This window comes from Mobula birostris, chromosome 9 (genome assembly GCF_030028105.1).
Source record: "Mobula birostris isolate sMobBir1 chromosome 9, sMobBir1.hap1, whole genome shotgun sequence".
NCBI lineage: Eukaryota > Metazoa > Chordata > Chondrichthyes > Myliobatiformes > Myliobatidae > Mobula > Mobula birostris.
In genome coordinates this window covers 4,475,219-4,494,072 of record NC_092378.1, presented here as the reverse complement: position 1 = coordinate 4,494,072, position 18,854 = coordinate 4,475,219, and the positions used below count along the sequence as shown (strand labels likewise).

Genomic DNA, 18,854 nt, shown 5'->3' with positions numbered 1-18,854 from the left:
ATTGTGCACCCTCACACATTTGTCACTATCATTGTGCACCCTCACAGATTTGTCACTATCGCTCACCCTCACAGATTTGTCACTATCATTGTGCACCCTCCCACATTTGTCACTATCATTGTTCACCCTCACAGATCTGTCACTATCATTGTTCACCCTCACAGATCTGTCACTATCATTGTGCACCCTCACAGATTTGTCACTATCGTTCACCCTCACAGATTTGTCACGATCATTGTTCACCCAGATTCGTCATTATCATCTTCCGGGTTAGCAGGCGGCCGTTGCCATCACGCGCGGCGCCGCTTCCGGTGGGGAGAATGGACGCGGACGGGCTGCCGCTGGTCGGCTCCGGGATCGACCTGACCCGGGTGAGGGAGCGTTATCGACCGGGGCGCTGGCGCACCGCCGGGCCGTCACCGTCCCTACCCCCGTCCCTCCGCCCTCCCCATCCCATAGTAAATCAAACGCAAGAATGCTGTGCTGGATAGGATGTTTGATTAAATCGGTGGATCCTTCATTGCAGGTCCCAGCTATTCAGCAGAAGAGAACGGTGGCATTTCTGAACCAATTCATTGCCCACACTGTTCAGTTCCTGAATCGGTTCTCAACCGTTTGCGAAGAGGTAACAAACTCTTCCTCCTTTGCTTCAGAGAGCTGTTCTCGTTACGGATAACTTCCATTTTTTCTGACCTTGTTTATAATTTACATAGTCTGCACTACATAGTTTATTCATATCATACTTTATTCTTTTAGCTGTGAGTATCTAATGTTCTTCGAGAAGGAAGTTGGGATAATTCTGGAAACCTTAGACCAGTGAGTCTCATGTGAGTGGGAGGGAAGTTACTGGAGAGGATTCTTATGAGCATTTGGAAAACCATGCTCTAATTGGGCAGAGACAGCATGGCTTTGTACGGCAAGTTGTGTCTTACTAACTTGATGGAGATTTTTGATGCGGTGATAAGGGTGATTGATGAGGGTAGAGCTGTGGATGTTGTCTACATGGATTTTAGTAAGGCGTTTAACAAAGCCCCTCATGGGAGGCTCCTCCAGAAGATTAAGATCCATGGGATCTATGGTGAATTGGCCATTTGGATTCAGAATTGGCTTGCCCATAGGAGAGAGGGTTGTGCCTGATGGGCTTATTCTAGCTGGAAGTCTGTCAATAGTGGTATTCCACAGAGATTTTTAAAGGACTTCTGTTTATGATGTATTTAAATGACCTGGATGAAAATGTAGATGGATAGGTGAGTAAGTTTCCAGACAATACAAAGATTAAAGATTGGTAGTGTTGTGGGTAGTGTAGAAGTCTACCAACGGGATATAGATCAGTTACAGATATGGACAGAGGAATGGCGTATGCAGTTTAACCTAGCCAAATGTGAGCTGTTGCACTTTGGTTGGTCAAATGCAAGGAGGCTGTACACTGTTAAGGGCAAGACTGAACAGTGTAGATGAGAAGAGGGATCTTGGTGTCCAAGACAATAGCTCCCTGACAACGGTACGCAGGTTGATACGATGGTCAAGAAGGCATATGATATGTTAAACTTTATTGTTGAGGCACTGCGTTCAAGGCTCGGGAAGTTATGTTTCTTCTTATAAAACTCTTAGATGTTCCACATCTGGAGTATTGGATTCAGTTTTGTCTGCCTCATTACAAGAAAGATGTTGAGGCTTTGGAAAGGGTGCAGATGACAAGAGACTAACCTGGGTTAGAGGGCATGGGCTATAACAAGAGGTTAGACAAACTTGGGTTGTTTCCTTTGGAGCCACGGAGGTTGAGAGATCTGATAGAGGTCTGTAAGATTATGAGAGGCATAGATGAGAGTAGATACCCCGTATTTTTCCCTGCAGTTGAAATATCTAATACCAGAGGGCTTGCATTGAAGTTGAGTTCAAAGGGGATGTTTGGGGCAGATTTTTACATACAGAGTATTAGATACCTAGAATGTGCTGTCGCCATTGGTGCTGGAGCCAAATACAATGGAGGCTTTTAAAAGGCCCTTATAGAGGTGGAGAATGCACATTTTCTGGGCTAAGTTACCAGTTTAATTAGTTCAGCACAACATATTAGTACTGCGTTTTTTTGATATTGGTTTATTAATGTCACATGTACTGAGATACAGTGAAAAGATTGTCTCGCAAACAGTTCATACGGATCAGATCATTATACAGTGCAGAGAGCTGGACAAAGGTAAAATGTTAACAGAATGCTGAATAAAATGTAACAGCTCCCAAAAGAAAGCGAAGTGCGGGTAAATAAGTGGATGATCTTAAGGTTGATTGTGGGTCCATTTTATCGTACAACACAATATCCATTTAAGAATCTGATCACAGTGGAACAGAAGCTGTCTTTCAGCCTAGTGGTACATGGCTTTCAGGCTTTTGTATCTGCTTTTGTTTCTTTCTATTTACTGTTAATGCCTGCAAGAAAATGAATCTCAGGGTTGTATATGGTGACATTAATGTACTTTGATAATATATTTACTTTGAATTTTGATCAATGGGAAAAGAGAGAATGTCTGGGGTGGGTGGGATATTTGATTATACTGGCTGCTTTACTGTGGCTGCAAGAAGTGTAGACAGAGCTCTTGGAGGGGAGGGTGGTTCCTGTGGTCTGCATTTGCTTGACGTAATGTGCAGAGCAGTTACCATACCGAGCCTTGATGGATTTGGATAGAATGCTTTCTGTGATGCATCGATAAAAATTGATACGAGTTGTGATTCGGTTCTGTTCTGTTTCTTTATGAAGTTCCTAATTTGACAGAGGTGGTAAGTGACACACAAAATGCTGGAGGAACTCAGCAGGTCAGGCAGCATCTATGGACGGGAATAGACAGTTGATGTTTCGAGCTGAGACCCTTCATCTGACTTCATTACTCCCTCTGATTTAGGAGATCATTATTAATCCTGAATTTAACGAGCTGTTAATCAATACTGGTCCGTCTTTGAACATGTAAAGGAAACCTCCTATATCCTGTGAATGTATCCCAGTTTCTTGATACACAAATTTCTTTCCTCTCCGTTTCAGAAACTGGCTACACTTTCCCATCGGATTCAGCAAATTGAAACTACACTTAATATTTTGGAGGCAAAGGTGAGTTGAGGCTGACTCTGGCCGGGGTGAATCTCGGTAGATGCATAGGTAATTGTAAATCATTTCAAAATTCAAGATTTTTATTGTCATTTTCAGTACATGAGTGTAAAGGAGAACAAATGATTGTTACTCCAGATCCAATGCAGCTTATGGACCACTGTAAATATAAATGTAAAAGCAATCTTATAAAACACAATGTACAAGTAACTGCTGAATGGTTGTATATATATATAAAATTAGCTTATACACATAGACTATATATGTGTATATTCAGTAAGGCATTTGATAAAGTTCCTCATGCGAAGCTCAGTCAGAAAGTAAGGTGGCTTGGGATCCAAGGAGACATTGCTTTGTGGATCCAGAATTGGCTTGCTCACAGAGGCAAAGGGTGGTTGTAGAAGGTTCATATTCTGCATGGTGGTCGGTGACCAGTGGTGTTCCACAGGGATCTGTTCTGGGACCCCTACTCTTTATGATTTTTATAAATGACCTGGATGAGGAAGTGGAAGGGTGGGTTAGTAAGTTGGCTGATAACACAAAGGTTGGGGGTTTTGTGGATAGTGTGGAGGGCTGTCAGAGGTTACAGCTGGAAATCAATAGGATGCAGAACTGTGCTGAGAAATCAGGTTTAATATCACTGGCACATGTGAAATTTGTTTTGTGGCAGCATACATTGCAATACATAAAAATTCTATAACTTACAATAAGAAATATGTATAAAAACAAATAAATAGTGCAAAAATAGAACAGAAAAAATAGTGAGGTAGTGTTCATGGGTTCATTGTCCATTCAGAATTCTGATGGTGGAGAGGAAGGAGCTGTTCCTGAAACGTTGAGTGTCTGTCTTCAGGCTCCTGTACTAACTCCCTGATGGTAGCAATGAGAAGAGGACATGTCCTGGGTGATGGGGGTCCTTAATGATGGATGTCACCCTTTTGAGTCATTGCCTTTTGAAGGTGTCTTTGGTGCTAGTGAGGGTAGTAGGAATTTTACTGTAACTTGTGTGTTTGCGTACTGCAGCTTTCGTCAATACCTGGCCTGGAAGATGTCACAGTAGAGGCGACGAGCCAGAGTCAGCATGTTTCAAACGGCCCACCTTCTGACCAACAGCAGCCATCCCCAATGGAGGTAACTTACCTACTTTTTATTAAGTGCAATCGTGAACAATAGCCAGGTCAGAAATGCTGATCAAGTCAACTAATTCCCAAGGAGAACTCTGACAGGCTAATCAGATGGTTCACTACTGCTCAGCGATAGAACACAAAAAAAATCATATGTACAATTAAAAAATAGTGCAAATACTGGAGTCATGATGATCATGATGAAGTCTGCTGGAGAGAGACATTTATACACATGCTGTCCTCCACAATTCAAAGAGATTGAAGGATAAGGTTGCAGGGTGACAAAACGTGGCAGAAGCACTTGGAACTAAAAACTCATGATCCTTACTAGATCATAGGCCACCAACAGCAGCTCACCAGAGTCCTCTGTCCTGGACCAGTCTTTCAAGTTGACGCCAGTGTAGCCCATTTTTGAAGATCCTTCCTCTCCTAGGAATGAGGACTTTGGAGCTTCTGTAGCGCTGTTTTTTTATGGAACGGGGTTACTAACCCCATGCCCAACCTTCCCTTTGCGGCTGGGTCCAGGACCATCCATGGCGGAGTTCAACAGAGGTAAGATATTGACCATACTTTGGATAAAATGAAGGAGCACGCTGACCATAAAAGTTCAGAGGAAATACAGACCATTCAGATTTGTGGGTGCCACCGTAACGTAGCGGTTAGTGCAATGCTATTACAGCTTGGAGTGTTGGAGTTCAGCGTTCAATTCCCGCGTCCTCTGTAAGAAGTTTGTATGTTGTCCCCGTGGAATGTGTGCCTTCCCTTCAGGTGCTCCGGTTTCCTCCCGCAGTCCAAAGACATATGGTTATTTGATGTATTTGGAGTATTGTGTACAGTTCTGGTCACCGAATTATAGGAAAGATGTCAACAAATTTGAGAGAGTACAGAGAAGATTTACTAGAGTGTTACCTGAGTTTTATCTCCTAAGTTACAGAGAAAGGTTGAACAAGTTGGGTCTTTATTCTTTAGAGCATAGAAAGTTGAGGGGGGACTTGATAGAGGTATTTAAAAATTATGAGAAGGATAGATAGAGTTGACGTGGATAGGCTTTTTCCATTGAGAGTGGGGGAGATTCAAACAAGGGGACATGAGTTGAGAGTTAAAGGGCAAAAGTTTAGGGGTAACATGAGGGGGAACTTCTTTACTCAGAGGGTGGTAACTGTGTGGAATGAGCTTCCAGCAGAAGTGGTTGTGGCAGGTTTGATATTGTCATTTAAAGTAAAATTAGATAGCTATATGGACAGGAAAGGAATGGAGGGTTATGGGCTGAGTGCAGGCCGGTGAGACCGGGAGAGAGTAAGAGTTTGGCACGGACTAGAAGGGTTGAGATGGCCTGGTTCCATGCTGTAATTGTTATATGGTTATGTAGTAGATTAATTGGTCATTGTAAATTGTCCTGTGATTAGGCTGGGGCTGGTGGCATGGCTCAAAGAGCTAGAAGGGCTTATTTCATGTTGTATCTGTAAATATTTAAATAACTAGCTCCTGGCTGATTGAACAAGCAACAATGAATTTCATAACGTACTCCAGTGATGTTGAACCTGATTCTGATTATTCCGACTGACTCCATTTTCCAGTCTATTACCCCTAATCCTCGACACCTCATGACCAACGATATCTTGGACTTGACATCCAATTCTGATTTAGACTATCTTAATCGGAAAGAGGGATGGAAGAAGATGCAAAAGAAAATCTTGGAAGGGAATTCCAGAAAATTCTTACAAAGGAATACTTCCTTTGGCTGGAGAGAGAGGGAGGTTGAGTGGAATAAATTGGGCACATTTTACAACGGCTGTATCCTTGTCAGTGTAACTTCGTCTACACCTCTTGGTAAAGTGCTGGCTTAGAGATCCTGGCCATCCTGGACATTCTTCTTGCTCCTGTCAGGCAGGAGATACAAAGCCTGAAAGCATGTCTGTTACCGCAAAAGAAAGATGCCTGGAGTTGCTTAGCACTTTAGTGCAAGGGTGTTTATTAGGTGCATCAAAAATCAATCTTACAAAAATCACTGACATTAGCGAAAGGAAAACTGTCAATATTTACAAAAAACTACCTACCAGAAAGCACAACAATAGCTTCATACTATTTTCTCCAATGTGAACTACTTGCAGCTATGTCTCTGTCTCTAAGAGCGATCCGCCCTGTTTCTTTAGGCACCAGGACATACCATCCATAATGATCCACAAAGTTAACTTAAGACAGCACATAAATCAGAATATGATGCACCCCACAATGTAGTTAGAATCATTTTACAAAATAAACAGAAATACCTATCTTAAATAGTTTACAAACAACATGTACACATCCCCATTGCTAAAGAAATGGAATGTTCCAAAGTGTATGGCGGGGAAGGCTCCATAAAGCCAAACCGGTTATAAGGATATACTGGGGGGAGATGTTGAAGTGTGCACACTCAACGCAAGGACAGCAGCAGAAAGACAAGGCAATGTTTGTGTGTGTAAATGTGCATGTGCACAGAGTGTGTTTACCCAGAGCTCAGTAAACACTCGATGTACCACCAGGCTCAAGGACCACATCTAAAAGTTGGTGTGAGATGACCCTAAGGTATACTTGTTACAAAATTATTAAATCCTCCCCTGGTATAATTTCCCCTTGAATGTGGGATTTCTTATTATGAGATGATTTGACTCATTATTATCTCTGTTTTGCATTGGGATCCCTAATAGATTTGAACCTGAGCATCAAATATTTAAGAATTTAATGCATTTGTTACATCTTTAATTGCAGTTGTATTTATCTTTCAGGTCCAAAAAAATGTGGAATCTTCAGCTCAAGTTAAAGCAGATTCACCGACAGAAAATGCTATTACTGTAGCGAAAGACCCTCGATACGCACGATACCTGAAAATGGTGCAAGTGGTGTGTGAATTTCTGTTTCTCTGTCATGACTCTGTCGTAGGATGTCAGCTGTGGCCCAGTCATTACGTACCCTGATGAGGGGCTTCGGTTCAGAATGTTGACCGTTTATTCCCCTCTGTGGATGCTGCCTGACTTGCTATTTCCTCCAGCATTTTGTGTGTCTGTTATATACCCTTCCTCCCCAGTTGAGGGGTTTGTGTTATTTTCACAACCCTTCTCAATCCTATATGTGTAGCACGAAGGGAGCACTGACCTTTTGTCAGATGAGAGATTGATTAGAGCTCCCGCCAGCCGAGATGATTGTGAAACAATCTATGCATTGTTTGAAGGACAAAGTTCTGCTGATGTGCTGAGCAACATTTATCCCTTGCCCAACATCACAGTAGCTGTAAATTCAGGATTTAATTCCTGACACTGTCTGTGAAGAGTTTGTACATTCTCCCTGTGACCGCGTATTCCAAAGATGTGCGGGTTTACTGTGTTGGTTGTTGACAACACAGGCACATTTCACAGTGTCAATGTACATGTGACACATTAAGCTAATTTTAAAAAATCTTCAAAATAATAAGTAAACTTTGATTACCATCCTATCCTGATGCCTATTGACAGAGCTTGAAGTGCCCAGGTTGTTATGATGTTTATACTACTGTGCTGGAAGCTCATAAAGTGCATGGGTCTATCGAGATTGTAAAAGTTTTCAAAGGCATACAATTTCTTATTTAAATTGCCACAGACAGTTGCTGTAACTCTAGCCTCAACCGAATCCGTGGCTTCTGCCTCTAACCTGTCCTCTCCATATTCACTACTCAAACACCTTCCTGCTTTCAATACAGCCTCCCATACCCTCTGCCTCTCTCACCCCAGTGTGACAGACCCCTTTTACCCCTGTATTCCCAACCCACTAATTTGCCCTCTGCATTTTAGAACCCAGCTGGCCCCATACCCTCCACCCCTCCAAAAGTGCCTACTTTTCAGCTCCACTATTTCCTTTCTCATTGACTCTTGGTTATCTCAAACACCCACCCCTAAACTGCACCCCTTTTCCCTTTGTACCTTACACAGAATGCTGGAAGAACTCAGCAAATCAGGCAGCATCTATGGAGGGGAATAAACGAAACAACATTTCAAGTCGAGACTCTTTATCAGGAAGTGGGGAGAAGCCAGTAATGAAAAGTATGGGAAAAGGAAGGAGTACAAGCTGGCAGGTGATAGGTGAGACCAAGTGACGTGGGAAGGTAGATGGTATGGCGGGGGGGCGGGGTGAAGTAAAAAGATGGGAGGTGATTGGAAGCAGTAAAGAGCTAAAGGGAGAGGAAAATGATTGAACAGGACAGTGGAACATGGTAGAAAGGGAAGGAGAGGAATGAGAGGGAAGTGATGGACAGATGTGGAGAAGGGGTGAGAGGGAACCAGAATGGGGATTGGAAAAGAGAGAAGGTGGAGGGAGGAGAAATTACCAAAAGATGGAGAAATCAATGCATTTACTACCCATCCAAAACTTGAAAACTGTGCTGCTTGGTGAACCATTGATGTATAGTGTGGTGAAGTGTTCGGGAAGAGTGCAAGTAGTTTACATCCAGCAATGATGGCAGGAACCCTCGGCCATTCATGTCTGTGCTGACCATTTACCTACACGTGGTCATTGGTGGTTGAGGCATGTACATCAGGGACATTTAAGAGACTCTTACAGTGGCACATAGATGAAAGAAAAAAATGAAGTGCTATGGGAGGGAAGGGTTAAATTCATCTTGGAATGATTTAAAGGGTCGGCACAACTTTGAGGGCCGAAGGGGCTTTGCTCTTTTATGGTTGATTGCTCTTATCCGTGCCTGTACACATACCTGTAGAAATACCTTTTAAACGCTTCTGTGTCTGCTTCTTCTATCTGCCCTGGCAACGAGTTCCAGCCACACCACCCTGTGTTTACTTAAAAACAAAAAAGCGCTGGGCATCAAGGAACAATCCCATACTTCCAATTGTGCGTGATGTGGGACTTTGAAGGTTACCTTCAGACGGAGCAGTTTCCACACACCACCTGGCCTTGTGGTGGAGATCTGAGGCTTGTAAGGTGCATCAAAAAGCCTTGTTGAATCAGAATCACATTATCACCGGTGTGTGTCGTGAAATTTGTTAACTTAGCAGCTGTAGTACAATGCAATACATGATAATATGGAAAGAATAGTAAATCAATTACAGTAAGTATATATATATTAAATAGTTTAAAAATAGTACAAAACAAATAATATAATAAAAGTGAAGAACTGATGTGCGTTTTTTTAATCCCCACCCTCTATAGATTAGCAGGAGAGAGAATTACTATTTCAAAATTTGAGGATTTGCATTCTTGACAATTAGAATTTTTAATTTCCTGTTGATATTCATCCCCAGCCTCTAAGAAATTCAGCACGATGAAGGTTTTTTTCTGCCAGAGGGTGGTAAATCATGGAATTCATTGCTATAGACAGCTGTGGAAGCAAAGTCATTGAGTATATTTGAAGTGGAGGCTGATAGGTTCTTGATTAGTAAGGGTGTCAAAGGTTATAGGGAGAAGGCAGGAGAATGGGGGTGAAGAGAGATAATAAATCAACCAAGATGGAATGCCGGAGCATACTCAATGGACGAAATGGCCAACTTCTGCTCCTATGTCTTATGGTAACTGAGGACTTCGTATTCTCTTTTTCAGGGTGTTCCTGTAATGGCAATAAGGAACAAGATGATTTCTGAAGGACTCAACCCAGATCTATTGGAGTGAGTTTTTATTAACTACTGCTAGATATTTTTCTTAGTTTTTTGTGGCTGCTAAGTAGTTATGTGGGTCTCAGCTGTCTCATCCTTATGGGTTAGTTTAAATTTCAGGTCCTCCAGCTTGGGATGCTATTTATTTTAATTGTAAGTTGTAGTAATTTTAATGTCTTGAACTCTCCTGCTGCCACAGAACAACAAGTTCTATTTAGATATACATCATGGAATAAATCCTTATGGTCTTTTGAGCCTCGCTGCCCAGGATTCCCCGATTTAACCCTGACTTAGTCACAGGACGATTTACAATGACCAATTATCCTACTATACAGTCTTTCGACTGCGAGGAAAGCGGAGCTCCCAGAGGAAACCAATGCATTCCATGGGGAGGATGTACATACTGCTTACAGATGATGTCAGAATGGAACTCCTGCGCCCCACGCTGTAATAACGTCATGCTAGTTGCTATGCTGCCTCATTCGCATAGCTTAGTTTAAATTTAGGGCCCTCTAGCTTGAGGCGCTGCTTATTGTAACATATACTTTTTTAAATGTATTATGTAAGAACCTACAAACACAAGTTTGTCAAACAGGACTTGCATTTGCTGCATCTGCCTGATGGATCTATTTCTTTCTAGATGCCTCACTATTTCTTCTTTAATGATAGCTTCAAGCATTTTCCCAACTACAGATGTTAAACTAACTGGCCTGTAGTCACCTGCCTTTTGCCTACATCCTTATTTTGAACAGTGGCATGATATTTGCCGTCTTCCAATCCACCAGGACCTGCGCAGGTTCCAGAGAATCTTGATAAATTATCACTAAAGCCTCTACTATAACCTCTGCCATTTCTTTCATTACCCTGGAATGCATTCTGTCAGGACCAGGGACTTGCCTATCTTCAGGCCCACAAGCTTGTTCAACACTACCTCTTTAGTGACAGCTATTGTATTGAGGTCCTCAACTCCCACTGCATCCATAACATCTCTCTTTGGCATGTTAGATGTGTCCTCCATCGTAAAGACAGACACAAAATAGTCTTCCAAAGCCTCTGCTATTTCCCCATTACGCAATATCAATTACACCTTCTCATCCTCCAAGGGACCTACATTCATCTTAGGCACCCTTTTCCACTTTATATAATTATAAAAACTTTTACTATCCGTTTTTATATTTGTGCTAGTTTATTTTCATATCCTATCTTCCCTTTCTTTATTGCTCGCTTAGTGGTTCTTTGTTGCTTTTTAAAGTTTTCCCAATCTTCCAGTTTCACACTAGTCTTGGTGACTTTGTTTGCATGAGCTTTTAGTTTGATGCCTTCTTTTATTTCCTTAGTTATCCAAGGCTGACTCTCCCCACCCTTACTGTCCTTGCTTTTAACTGGAATATATTTTTGTTGAGCACCATGAAAAATCTCTTTGAAAATCTTCCACTTTTCCTCAGCCATCTCACCATATAGCCTGTTCCCAGTCTACACTAGCCAAATCCTCCCTCATCTCATTGTAGTCTCCATTGTTTAGATATACACTGGTTTTCAATTGAACTATTGCACCCTCCATTTGTATGAGAAACTCAATCATACTGTGATCACTCTTTCCAAGAGGATCCCTAACTACAAGATCACTAATTTTACCTGTCTCATTGCACAGGACCAGATCCAAGGTGGCACGTTTCCTTGTAGGTTCAGTAACATGCTGTTTTAAAAAACCATGCTTTCTATGAAGTCCTCCTCAGGACTGCCTTGCCCAACTTGATTCACCCAATCTATGTGCAAGTTAGTCCCCCACGATAACTGTTGTTCCACTCTTACATGCCTCCGATATTTCTGTTTATTGCCTGTGCCACTGTAATGTTATTAATCAGTGGCCGAAAGACAACTCCCACCCGTGATTTTTTTTTCCCCTTTACTATTCCTAATTTCTACCCAGATGGATTCAACATTCTGCTCCTTAGATCTTGTATTGTCTCTCACTGTCATCCTGATCTCATCTTTAATTAAGAGCGCTACCCCACCTTCCTTACCTGCGTACCTATCCTTCCATATTACTTGATATCCTTGGATATTTAATTCCCAATCCTCTCCACCCTGCAGCCACATTTCTGTAATGGCCATTAAATCATATCCCTTTGTACGGATCTGTGCCACAAGTTCACTGACCTTATTTTAAAAACAACAGGCATTCAGATAAAGTGCCCTGACCCTCATTGTGCTTTCAAAATCTTATAATCTTTTTCTCATTTGCTGTTGACTTTTCTGTTATGAAAAGTGATGTTATGTTCTGTTATGTTTCTGTTAGTTTTATGAAACTAATAAAAAGATTGAAAAAGAAAAAAGACTTTTCTTTACTCCACTCTTACTTTTCTCCTTTTTATCTTTAGCTTATTCTTTAATCTTTATCCACCTTTACTTATCCATACTTCTCCCATCTGTTGAACCCACCCCCCCCTACTATTTAGTTTAAAGCCCTATTGCGCAGTCCTGCTGCTGCAAAACAACAAATTTCACAACGTATGTCAGTGATAATAAACCTGATTCTGAGTATTTGTGCTCGGGTAGTCTTTCTTAGATCAGGGTACAAGATGATGGGAAGAGGTGATGCCAGTTTCCAGTGCACACAGTGCGGTACTCGTACAGTACTTTGTCTTCTGCTTCTGTTCCTTTGGAGAGCTGGGTCTGCTGCCGTATTTAACTCCTGGCCTACTGCTTCACAGTGAAATGTGGCATTGGCATTAACAACCAACACACCCTCACACTTGTTTACTTGTCATTGAACCATACCCATGAATACAGCCAAGTGAAACAGTGTTCCTCAGGGGCCAAGGTACAAAACACAGAACCAACAGTCACACACAGCACAAGGCACAGATAGCACATCGAATTATGGTAGAAAAACATAGTTACCAAAATAACCTAGCCCAAGCCCCGGAGCGTCGTAGCCTGTCGAATGGATGTTATCCTGGAGTATATTTCTGCAAGGACGAGCCTGCAGCAGTTTCTCATCACACACTAGTGTACCCACAGATGAACACAATCCAGGTCATCTTCCTCCAAGTGAATACTGGTGGGCAGCCCTCAACCCATCTCAGAATCCAGTGCATTCTAAACCTAAGGATGTGCTGAGGGCAGCCTGCAAGTGTGGCCATACATTCCAGTACCAACATAGCATTCTCACAATGTTCAGGAGAACAACAACATCAAAACGAGCTACTTTCCCACCCTCCCTCCCACCCGTCCACCAATTCTCACAGACAGATCCTTACATTACTGTGTGTTAGAATTGTGGTACAGCACACCACAATGCAGCTGGTTACAAGGAGCACCTTGGCCCAAAAGGTTGACTGTTTATTCATTTCCGTAGATGCTGAGATCCTCCAGCATTTTGTGTGTGCGTGTGTGTTATGTCTGTAGGAGTTTGCTAAAAGTTCAAAGTAAATTTATTATCGAAGTACATTATCAGTGTTATTATTTTGGAGAATCTGTCCTGGGCCCAGCACGTAAGTGCAATTAGAAAGAAAGCACGGCAGCCCCTCTACTTCCTTGTGATTTTGTGGAGATTTGGCATGGCATCAAAAACTTTGACTAACTTCTGTGGATGTGTAGTGGAGAGCATATTGACTGGCTGCATCACAGCCTGGTATGGAAACAGCAATGCTCTTGAATAGAAAATCCTACAAAAACTAGTGGAGATAACCCAATCCATCATAGGTAAAGCCTTTCCACCAATGGAGCACATCTACTTGAAATGCTGTCACAGGAAACAGTGACCCCCCACCGCCCCCCAGCATGTAGGACATGCTCTCTTCTCATTGCTGCCATCGGGAAGAAGGTACAGGACCCTCAGGATCCACACTACCAGGTTTGGGAACAGTTATTACCCTCAACCATGAGGCCCTTGAACTAAAGAGGGTAACATCACTCAACTTCACTTGCCCCATCAATGAAATGTTCCTACATCAATGGACTCTCTTTCAGGGATTCTTCATCACATGTTCTCCATATTTAGTGCTTATTTATGATTATTATTTCTTTTTGTGCTTGCCATTTGTTGCCTTCTACAGTCTGGTTGGATGTCCAAGTTGGTGCAGTCTTTCATTGATTCTATTATGGTTATTATTCTATTACGGACTTATTGAGTATGTCTACAAGAAAATGCATCTCGGAATTTTATATGGTGACGTACATGTACTTTGATAATATATTTACTTGAACTTTTCAGAGGCGGGGAAACAATGTGTAAAAGACAAACTGCAGATACAAGAAAAAAGGAAAATAATAATAAATAATCAAGCAATAAATGCTGAGAGCACAAGTTGTAGACTCCTTAAAAGTGAGTCTGTAGGTTGTGGAGCCCCCTGTACCACCTCCCTCAAGAACAGGTATATTTAAAAACATTCAAAGTTAATTTAGATAAAAACAAAGGAAATATTTAGAAGACTGGACAAAGTACAGACTAACTGGTATGCAAAGGAACTGGAGTTGGCAGCTTTGGGTTGTGTGTGCTGCATCATTCTAGTTTCCTGTGTGTGGTGAATGGACAAATGGTTCCCCCTAGTGGACTCTTGTGGATTCTGTTCTGAGTGATTGATTCCTGGGATGGCAGGAATTTCATATGAAGAAAGACTGGATGAACTGGGCTTGTACTCGTTGGAATTTAGAAGATTGAGGGGGGATCTGATTGAAACGTATAAAATCCTAAAGGGATTGGACAGGCTAGATGCAGGAAGATTGTTCCCGATGTTGGGGAAGTCCAGAACGAGGGGTCACAGTTTGAGGATAAAGGGAAGCCTTTTAGGACCGAGATTAGGAAAAACTTCTTCACACAGAGAGTGGTGAATCTGTGGAATTCTCTGCCACAGGAAACAGTTGAGGCCAGTTCATTGGCTATATTTAAGAGGGAGTTAGATTTGGCCCTTGTGGCTACGGGGATCAGGGAGTATGGAGGGAGGGCTGGGGCAGGGTTCTGGGTTGGATGATCAGCCATGATCATAATAAATGGCGGTGCAGGCTCGAAGGGCCAAATGGCCTACTCCTGCACCTATTTTCTATGTTTCTATGTTTCTTTACAAGTTCCAAAACCTCGGTAAGTTTCTTTCCTCCCACCAACACTACTCAACCCACTGAGTTCTTCCATTGTGTGTTGCTCCAGATTCCAGCATCTGCATTTTCTGACACGAAATTCTGCAGATGCTTGAAATCCAGAGCAACACACACAAAATGCTGGAGGAACTCAGCAAGTCAGGCAGCATCTGTGGAAATGAATAAACAAGTTGATGTCTCAGACCGAGTCCCTTCATCAAGATTGGAAGGGAAGATGTCAGAATAAAAGTGGGGGGCAGGAGGAGGAGGTAATTGGTGATAAATGAAGCAAGGTAATGGACTGGAGAAGATGGAATCTGATAGGAGAAGAGAGTGGACCATGGGAGAAAGGGAAGGAGGAGGGTCACTGGGGAGGTGATAGGCAGGTCAGGATAAGAGGTAAAAGGTCCGAGTGGGAAATAGAAGAAGGGTGAAGGGGAAAAGATTACTGGAAGGAGAAATCGATGTTCATGCCATCAGTTGGAGGCTGCCTAGACAAAATATGAGGTATTGCAAGTGGCCTCGTTGTGGCACAAGAGGAAGGAGGCCATGGACCAACATGTCAGAATGGGAATGGAGATAGGAATTAAAGTGGTTGGCCACTGGGAAATTGGGCTTTATGTGGATGGGTTGGAGCTGAAGTCTGTCCTGTCTCAGCTGACATTTTCTTCTTTTGCCAGCTTTCTCTTCAGTTGCAAAGTACCTTTCTCAATGACTCATTAGAGATTCTCACCCAGTCACCGAAACATTGATGCTCAAACATAGAAACTAAACTAGTGGAGGTACTCGGTGAGTCCTTGACGTGGAGGGGTTTCCAAAAGTGAGGGAGTCTGGCACCAAAACGCACAGTTTGATATTAAATATCAAACCTCAGAGTCCTTGAAACAGTCTAGGAATGTTCAGTGTAGTTCAGCTCAGTTTAGAGCTATGTCGTTCACTGACCGCAGGCTGCAGCACCAGTACCTGTCGAGGTGCCCCGATGAAAACCGCGCATGGCAATAAAAAAGGTGTAACCAGAAACACATATAACCATATAACAATTACAGCACAGAAACAGGCCATCTCGGCCCTTCTAGTCCATGCCGAACGCTTACTCTCACCTAGTCCCACCGACCTGTACTCAGCCTATAACCCTCTATTCCTTTCCTGTCCATATAGCTGTCCAATTTTACTTTAAATGACAATATCGAACCTGCCTCTACCACTTCTGCTGGAAGCTCGTTCCAAACAGCTACCACTCTCTGAGTAAAGAAGTTCCCCCTCATGTTACCCCTAAACTTTTTCCCCCTAACGCTCAACTCATGTCCTCTTGTTTGAATCTCCCCTACTCTCAATGGAAAAAGCCTATCCACGTCAACTGTCTATCCCCCTTGTAATTTTAAATACCTCTATCAAGTCCCCCCCCCCCAGCCTTCTACACTCCAAAGAATAAAGACCCAACTTGTTCAACCTTTCTCTGTAACTTAGGTGATGAAACCCAGGTAACATTCTAGTAAATCTGCTCTGTACTCTCTCAATTTTGTTGACATCTTTCCTATAATTTGGTGACCAGAACTGTACACAATACTCCAAATTTGGCCTCACCAATGCCTTGTACAATTTCAACATTACATCCCAACTCCTATACTCAATGCTCTGATTTATAAAGGCCGGCATACCAAAAGCTTTCTTCACCACCCTATCCACATGAGATTCCACCTTCAGGGAACTATGCACTATTATTCCTAGATCCCTCTGTTCTACTGCATTCTTCAATGCCCTACCATTTACCATGTATGTCCTAACTTGAACTGCAGAGTCCTCTAAAAATGAGTCCAATCCACAAACTGCTATGATCAAAGATGCTGGAAATACAGAGTAACACCCACACAAAATACCGGAGGAACTCAGCAGCTCAGGCAGCATCTACAGAGGGGAATAGATAGTCAACATTTTGGGTTGAGACATTTCATCAGGACTCATGAAGTCCAGTTTTTCCTGTCTAAAGATTCTCCCTGACCTGTTGAGTTCTTCCAGCATTTTGTGTGTGTTGCTCTGCATTTTCAGCATCTGCAGATTCCTTTGTATTTATTAAATTGCTGTAAACCAAATTTCTATTTAAAATGAAATATCCTTCAAACATTAATATCTCAAGTCTCAGGTTAGCGCTACTTATGATGCATGAGGTTTGAGCGCTCTAATCGTTCTGTATATGTCTCGCTTTTTCTACAGGACCCCAAATGCCTTGGTCCCAGATGGAGTTAAGGAGGATGAGGGAGACGGTTCTGGCAGCGAGTCGTCATTCAGTGACTGAACGTTGAGCGTGTGGATGCTGAACTTGATGGAGAATAGTGGGAAAGGATTGTGCTTGTTGTATTAGTGCCACTTCCTTTCCTATATTTGAAAACTTAACGTGCTCTTATTGATTACAGCTGTGTCACTGGCATAGGGCTGTGTAGCTGTAACACTCTCAGCCAGTGTAAATCAAGTCACAGTCTGTTATTTAATTCTCATGTGTATATTATGTTACCATCACTTTTTCTGTAATTCTGAAACTCTTTTGGCCTGCTCCTCCGCACAGTTCAGGGCCTGGAGCCATGTTGTTTCTCTTATCCCTTTCATTGTATTCGCTCGTGAGTAAATGTGTGGGAAACTGTGCTCGTAATAAGTCTACCTTTGTTTAGCACATGTACATTGAAACGTCCAGTGAAATGCAGCGGTTCGTCAACAACCAACACAGTCCAAGGATGCACTGGGAGCAGCCCACAAGTGTCGCCATGCTTCTGGCGCCAACATAGCGTGTCCACAACTCAGTAACCCTAACCAGTACGTCTTTGGAATGTGAGAGGAAAGCAGAGCACCTGGAGGAAATCCACGCAGTCACAGGGAAAATGTACATTCTCCTTACAGACAATGGTGGGAAATGAACCTTGATCACTGGTGCAGTAAAGCGTTATGCTACACTACTGTGCTGTATTAACCTTTTTATTAAAAACCTTATTACCCTGAGAAAGACTGAGACTAAACTTATTGATATCAGCTTCATTAATAAAAGCAGCTAAGGGAGATTTAACACACACAAAACACTGGAGGAACTCGGGTCAATCAATCATTTTGGGCCAAGATCCTTTTTCAGGAGAGAGATTTAAAAAGTTCTCTTTATCCCTGGGGCTGAAATGGCTAGCACGAGAGGGCATAGTTTTAAGGTGTTTGGAAATAGATACAGAGAGGATGTCAGGGGTAAGTTTTTTTATGCAGAGTGGTGAGTGCGTGGGACGAGCTGCTGGCGGTGGAAACGATAGGGTCTTTTAAGAGACTCCTGGATGGCTACATGGAGCTTAGTAAAATAGAGGGCTATGGGTAAAGCCTAGGTAGTTCTAAGGTAGGGACTTGCGTGCCCACAACTCACTAACTCTTCGTCCTTGCAATATGGGAGGAAACTGGAGCACCCCTGGAATGTAGAAGATTGAGGACAGATTTGATACAAATCAATTACAAAGGGTATAGCTGGGGTAAATGCAAGCAGGCTTTTTCCACTGAGGTTGAGTGGGACTTCAACTAGAGGTCAAGGCTTAAGGGTGAAAGGTGAAATGTTTAAGGGGAACCACTTGGCCACGTGCCAACACATTAATGGAAATATCTAATCAGCCAATCATGTGGCAGCAACTCAATGCATGAAAGCACGCAGACATGGTCAAGAAGTTCAGTTGTTATTCAGCTCAAACTTCAGAAATGTGATTTAAGTGACTTTGAATGCTCAGTGCCAATTGGCTCAGATTCCCGGGTTTTGATCAGATCTTCGTGGTTTTATAACAAGCAGTTCTGCCAAGGTCCTTGGGACGTTCCAGGATAAGTCAAAATATTTTGCCGCTGTGTCTGCAAGTACGGTATCAATTCACTCTGAGTGCCCCTGCAGGTAAATGATATTTCTGTCTTTACTTTTATAAGTTCATTACTCTTGTG

General features: G+C 42.5%; 1 protein-coding gene across 1 annotated transcript; it reads left to right on the top strand.

The window, feature by feature from the left end:
* Positions 1 to 281: 281 nt before the first annotated feature.
* washc3 (WASH complex subunit 3) lies at positions 282 to 17,904 on the top strand. The gene is made up of 7 exons (XM_072267405.1): positions 282 to 371; positions 527 to 625; positions 3,032 to 3,097; positions 4,118 to 4,225; positions 6,984 to 7,097; positions 9,781 to 9,845; positions 17,124 to 17,904. The coding sequence occupies exons 1-7, from the start codon at positions 321 to 323 to the stop codon at positions 17,203 to 17,205; spliced, it is 585 nt and encodes a 194-aa protein (XP_072123506.1). The 5' UTR covers positions 282 to 320; the 3' UTR covers positions 17,206 to 17,904.
* Positions 17,905 to 18,854: the final 950 nt, after the last annotated feature.

Bases quoted from the DNA above. Each gene is read 5' to 3' on its own strand.
- washc3 (XM_072267405.1), top strand. From the start codon at position 321: ATGGACGCGGACGGGCTGCCGCTGGTCGGCTCCGGGATCGACCTGACC. The intron at 626-3,031 runs GTAACAAACTCT...TCTCCGTTTCAG, and splicing joins TCTCAACCGTTTGCGAAGAG to AAACTGGCTACACTTTCCCA. The intron at 7,098-9,780 runs GTGTGTGAATTT...TCTCTTTTTCAG, and splicing joins ACCTGAAAATGGTGCAAGTG to GGTGTTCCTGTAATGGCAAT.